This window comes from Sus scrofa, chromosome 5, assembly GCF_000003025.6.
Source record: "Sus scrofa isolate TJ Tabasco breed Duroc chromosome 5, Sscrofa11.1, whole genome shotgun sequence".
NCBI lineage: Eukaryota > Metazoa > Chordata > Mammalia > Artiodactyla > Suidae > Sus > Sus scrofa.
This window is the reverse complement of record NC_010447.5, coordinates 17780696-17787286: the sequence shown is the minus strand read 5'-3', so window position 1 is coordinate 17787286 and position 6591 is coordinate 17780696. Positions and strand designations below refer to the sequence as shown.

At 50.1% G+C, this 6591-nt stretch overlaps 1 protein-coding gene across 1 annotated transcript; it reads left to right on the top strand.

The window, feature by feature from the left end:
- LOC110260665 (keratin, type II cytoskeletal 6A-like) lies at positions 807–6239 on the top strand. The gene is made up of 9 exons (XM_021091687.1): positions 807–1404; positions 2616–2830; positions 3173–3233; positions 3391–3486; positions 3613–3777; positions 4250–4375; positions 5134–5354; positions 5572–5606; positions 5721–6239. Exons 1-9 carry the CDS (start codon positions 889–891, stop codon positions 5960–5962), a joined length of 1677 nt encoding a protein of 558 aa, XP_020947346.1. The 5' UTR covers positions 807–888; the 3' UTR covers positions 5963–6239.

Here is a 6591-nt window from a genome sequence, read left to right as displayed (position 1 = left end):
AAAATATAATGAACAGAGAAAAGTTTAATTGAATATTAAACATCATTTCTTGGTGTTAATGAATATACAAAAATTTAAGGTATTTTGGTTAATTTTTGAAAGTCTGTCATTTAGGCTAAATATAGTATTATATACTAAAGAAATGATATGATATCTGAGATTACCTTTCAAATATTTTAGGACTGACAGGGAATTGTGAGGGAGTATAGAAGTAAGGTTGACAATGACATAATTATTTTTAAAAGTTTAGTGATCAATATATACACCTAATTATGTTGTTATTCAACATACCTGAGTGAAATTTTAAGTGAAAGAAAAAATTCGTATTTAAATTTCATATCAATAAAAAGAATTATAATTACAGTTAAGGGATATGCAATGGTTTAGTTTATCTACAATATCTCCTGTGGTTTAGTTTATCTACAATATCTCCTGGGAAAATCTCCAGGTGGAGAAGAGCCTCAGTACATTAGTCTATCTCTCTCTCACACAGACACACACACACACACACACACACACACACACACACACACACACACACACGCATAACGTATAAATCTTTCTGTAAGACAGTGACTAACTCCCAGCTCAGTGAGTTGAGAATAGTCTTATTGTACTGAAATCAAGTCAAAGCTGGAAGGCAGGAGAAATTTTCCCTGACTAAAGGAAACCAAAAATGCAATCCTCATATTTCATAACATTTCTAATAACCCAGATGTGATCTCACTGTTTGCAAAGCCCAGCCCTTCCCAATCAGCAGGTCACTGAGCCCAGCCCCTCTTCTCCATATATAAGCTGCTGCTGGGAAGCTCCTCTCACAGATCTGCTCCCCTCAGCTCTACCCTCCACCTCTCACGCCTTTCTTCAGCCTTCTCATCCTCAGGAACCATGTCTTGCAAATCCATCGTGAAGAGCCAAAGCAGCGGCCGCCGGGGCTTCAGTGCCAGCTCAGCCAGAGTCCCCGGGGTCTGCCGCTCTGGCTTCAGCACTGTCTCCGTGTCCCGCTCCAGGGGCAGTGGCGGCCTGTCTGGAGTGTGTGGAGGAGCTGGTTTTGGCAGCCGCAGCCTCTATAGCCTGGGCGGCTCCAAGAGGATCTCCATCGCTGGTGGATATGGCGGCGGAGTTGGGGCTGGCTTCGGCTTTGGAGGTGGAGCCAGGAGTGGATTTGGTTTTGGTGCTGGTAGTGGTGGCTTTGGGCTCGGTGGTGGAGCTGGCTTTGTTGGGGGCTATGGGGGCTCTGGCTTCCCTGTGTGCCCCCCCGGAGGCATCCAAGAGGTCACCATCAACCAGAATCTCCTCACCCCTCTGAACCTGCAAATCGACCCCACCATCCAGCGGGTGAGGACCGAGGAGCGGGAGCAGATCAAGACCCTCAACAACAAGTTCGCCTCCTTCATCGACAAGGTGAGCCTGGAGCACCTGCCCTCCACTGGGATTTCAGCCCCCAGACTAAAGAACCAACCCATGAGTCCTACCAGGGAGAGACTCAGGACACGGGGAGGAGGGGACTCAGGCCAGCTCTCCACTGGGATGCAGGACAGGCTCTGTGTGGACAGGAGGCAGGAGGTGATGGGAATCGTTCAGAACCGCCGATCCCTTGGAGGTCTCTCATTTCTGCCTGGAAAGAATTCTCAGCTCTTGATAACCCTGAAGCAAAGGAAAGGGAAGGAGGGCAAGGAACGGGTTAGCCTGACCTTCTGAAGGGTCTCACAAATTAAAAACAGAATTACAGTGGAAACTGCTCTAGAGCCCTACAGAGGGGGGAAACAAGAGGAACGAAAATAAAAGAGAAAAGGAAATTCTAGGGGGAAAAAAGACTCAGAACGAAGTACATATCCATAGAGATACGCAATCTGCAGAACCAGATTTTGACTATTAAGGGAGTTGGTTTCAGAGGAGACTCATGCACTGAATGGGAAAATAAACTGGAATTCAGTTATTAATAGGATTCAAAATTGATCGTGAGTTTCTACATATCTGGGAACACTTTAATGGAGGTATAATTTCCAAGAAAACTGTGCAATACACCAAAGAAACACTACTGTGAACTAGTCTGTGACTGTGCTTATGAAGAGGAATAAAAGAAACTTGGGGAGTTCCCGTCGTGGCGCAGTGGTTAACGAATCCGACTAGGAACCATGAGGTTGCGGGTTCAGTCCCTGCCCTTGCTCAGTGGGTTAACGATCCGGCGTTGCCGTGAGCTGTGGTGTAGGTTGCAGACACGGCTCGGATCCTGCGTTGCTGTGGCTCTGGCGTAGGCCAGTGGCTACAGCTCCGATTCAACCCCTAGCCTGGGAACCTCCATATGCCGCGGGAGCGGCCCAAGAAATAGCATCAACAACAACAAAAGACCAAAAAAAAAAAAAAAAAAAAACTTGGAAAGACAGTGACAGCCTCCATACCTTAGAGGAAGGTACCTTAAAACTTCAAGGAAGAACATAGCCAGTGATAGCTATGTGCTGTCAAGGAAAACACAACTGGCAGCCTGAGTCTCTGTACATGCTCTGGAGTAGCCCAGCCTCACGGAGACCACCCAGGTCTGCTTGGGGACCAGGCAACTCACATCTCTCTCTTCCAACTTTCGTCTGGCAAATAACCATCTGCTCTTCCTCCAGGTCCGATTCCTGGAGCAGCAGAACAAGGTGCTGGACACCAAGTGGACCCTGCTGCAGGAGCAGGGCATCAAGACTGTCAGGCAGAACCTGGAGCCTTTGTTCGAGCAGTACATCAACGACCTCAGGAGACAGCTGGACAGCATCCTGGGGGAGAGAGGCCGCCTGGACTCAGAGCTCAGGGGGATGCAGGACTTGGTGGAGGACTTCAAGAAGAAGTGAGTGACAGGAGAGAAGGGGGCTCAGTTTCCTGAAGCCCACACTGCAAGTCTCTTGGATGACCAGGTCCACATGAGGGCATGATTCCCAGGCAAATATGGCCATGGAAATGAAACCAAAATCACTGCCTATACCCAGACCCAAAAGAACAACAGGGCCAGCCAGGTGGGTGGGGCGAGTAAAGAAATAACCCATTTCGGGACCACAGAGCTCATCTCTTAGGCTTGCGGGCAGGAAAGTTCCATTTGGATATCCCACTCGGGGAGACTGGGGTCCCAGGGTGTCTGTTGTGTATCAGCTTCACCACTGGCTCAAGTACGTCTCGTCCTTTCTAATTCCAGGTATGAAGACGAGATCAACAAGCGCACAGCGGCCGAGAATGAATTTGTGAATCTGAAGAAGGTGAGCTGAGTAAGGTCGGGGGTTCATGCTTCTTTGCAGAAAGAGAGCACTCTGGGTCCCTGCCCGCAGCCAAGAGAAGAATAAGCAGGGAGACCAAAAGGTGGCTAGACTGGGAAGGAGGGTTCATCTGACTGTCAGTTTTGGTCTTCTTTCTCAGGATGTGGATACTGCCTACATGAATAAGGTTGAACTACAAGCCAAGGTCGACTCTCTCACAGATGAGATCAACTTCCTAAGAGCCTTCTATGACGCAGTAAGCATCTCCCCTCACCTTGCTCGAGTCACTCTGACGAGACTCTGAGAGGGATGGAAAGCTTGGGCTCGGGTACGTCTGTAAATGTCACAGGCAAAGACAATCTAAGGATGTCGCGTTCTGCAGGAACTGGCTCAGATGCAAACCCACATCTCAGACACGTCTGTGGTCCTCTCCATGGACAACAACCGCAACCTGGACCTGGACAGCATCATCGCTGAAGTCAAAGCCCAATATGAGGACATTGCTCAGAGGAGCCGGGCTGAGGCTGAGTCCTGGTACCAGTCCAAGGTGGGTGGTGCGGGGGCAGCTGATGAAGCCTCCCTGGGCCTCCTCCTTGAAGGCCACCATGGCTACAGACTTCCCTGGGGAAATCTCCTTCTAGGAAGCTGGGGTCCTCTCACAGCGATGCGCCCCCTGCCCTAACAGAGGAGATCTTTGCAGTAGTTAGGTCCAAGTCTAGGAAACCAAAGAACCCAAAGGCAAGACAAAAGCTACTGTAGATAAGATCTTTGTGTCGGCTTCACCCTGACGCTGGTTCTCAGAAACCACGCAGAACACTCTTGACCCTGGAGTGAACTAGGCAGTCAGTGGTCCTGGCAGGGATGGTCTGCCGTGGGTGTAGAACAGCAATGATCTTGTGGTGTCCCTTTTCCTAAAACGTCTCGTGGGAAAGCTAGGAGCATTAATTTGCTAAATGCGTGGCAGTCACCATTGCCACGTGAAGCCCACGTAAAACACCCTCTCTCCCTCTGGCTTATAGTATGAGGAGCTGCGGGTCACAGCGGGCAGGCACGGAGATGACCTGCGCAACACCAAGCAGGAGATCTCCGAGATCAACCGCATGATCCAGAGGCTGCGGTCTGAGATCGACCACGTCAAGAAGCAGGTATGGTGGGGACCATGGAGCTTAAACCATTGTTTTTTTTAGACCAGCAGGCATGCATCAGCCACATTTGGGAAATTTCTTGCACTGAGGGGCCAGCAGGGAGAGGAAGGCACACAGTTACCCCCTCAGTGAGTTCCTAAGGACTTCAGCCAAGGGGCATGTAGTAAACTCATGACGGGCCCAATCCTGATAGGGCCCGTGGTACAAAGATATAGTCTAGAGGCACTGAAAAGAGAACACATGTAAGAAACAAGCCGGTAGAGAAAAGAACCAGCCAGAAAGAGTGAGGAAGATTGCTGAAAAATCACTCCGAATAAATGTGAAAAAGAAAGTCTTGGAAAGACAAGGATCAAAATAAGCACTGTCCAAAAATATGAGTTGGAAGGGAAGCAAGGTCTCCACAGTTTAATGTCAAATCACCACCTCCCAGAGAATGTTTGTGACATCGCCTAAGCGAATGAGCATCCGCCGTCAACATTCCAAACAATCCAGTGGATCTATTCCGTCCCGTGTCCCCTGATCTTGTATCTGCTGTGCTATCTTCCAGCAGTCACCAGCCCATCCTCACTACGATGCTCCACACAGAAGGGCATAGGTTTTCTCTAGTCTCTCCTAGGCTAGTTAAGGTTTGCAGAACCGACAAAGACTCGACCAAAGGGTCCTCGCTCCAGAACTCTTCCGAAGTGGGAAGGAGGTACCATGGTTAGTCTGCTCTGGAGATCAGGTTGCTAGTTCCCTCTGCTTATCTTGTCCTCTAGTGCACCAGCCTGCAGTCTGCCATCGCTGATGCCGAGCAGCGTGGGGAGATGGCCCTCAAGGATGCCAGGAACAAGCTGGCCGAGCTGGAGGATGCCCTGCAGAAGGCCAAGCAGGACATGGCCAGGCTGCTGAAGGAGTACCAGGAGCTCATGAACACCAAGCTGGCCCTGGACGTGGAGATTGCCACCTACAGGAAGCTGCTGGAAGGCGAGGAGTGCAGGTGGGTAACTCACACAACCCCCTCAAACATCTGGGGCCATCGCCAAGACATCCAGTCACGAGCTCAAGCCGAAGGCCGTCTAGTCTTGGCCATGATGCTACCCTCAGAAAACCACTTAGGAAGAGCATTCCCCACGGACTCTCCTCACAAAGGGGTGTGCACAGCAGTCCAGCTGTGACTCTCAGGTCTCATGATGGCCGTGTCTCCTCTCTCCTAGGCTGAATGGGGAAGGTGTTGGACAAGTCAACATCTGTAAGTAGCTTTGCGTGCCCCCTCCCTTGTCCTTGTGCTCTTCTGATGGGACTCAGTCTGGCAGAATGAATGGGTCAGCGTGTCTTGTGCTGATCTTGTCCCTTCCCTCCACAGCTGTGGTGCAGTCCACCGTCTCCAGCGGCTATGGCGGTGCCAGCGGTGTCGGCAGTGGCTTGGGCCTGGGTGGAGGCAGTGGCTACTCCTACAGCAGTGGTCACGGCCTTGGAGGTGGCTTCAGTTCTGGCAGTGGCAGAGCCATAGGAGGTGGCCTCAGCTCCTCTGGGGGCAGCAGTTCCACCATCAAATACACCACCACCACCTCCTCCTCTTCCAGCAGGAAGGGCTACAGGCACTGAAGTTCTGCCATGTGCTTTTGGTCCCACAACGTCTCTGGCCCCCTCTCCAGCTGGACTGCCTTCTCCTCCCGATGCTTCCTCTCTCCTGCTTCCTTCTTCTCTTACTCTTAGCGTTAGAATGTGAGGTTGCTGCGTGCCCTCCCCTCCTCTCTGCCAACACCTGCTCCACCTGAGCTTTCATTGCTCAACACTGGAAGGTCATTGCCTGGGTTCTGATCCAGATCCGAGCAATTCCCCTTGCTCTCCAGTTGTCCAGGATTCCCCATCTTACAGTTGTTGAGTCTTCTCTTCATGAAAGCACAAATGACTAGTTCTATGATGTACAGGGTCTGGATCCCTGTGATGCTTCCTCTGTTCTCTGCTCACTTGTAATTGCTAAATAAAGCAGATTTATAATACAATGCATTATTTCATTGCCTTGATTTGTCATCAGTGGTTTCAATCATTTTATCCAACAAATGCAGGTTCATGTAGTAAAGATATTTCCAGTCCCTTTGTATTTCACTCTCTTCCTTAATTGAATCACAACTGCCAACATTTTGGCACCCTAATTCTCAGATGGCCTTCCCAGGTAGGATTTCATCTAAATGTTTGGCTAGTGCAGTTGGAGGAATCTGGTCCATCATCGT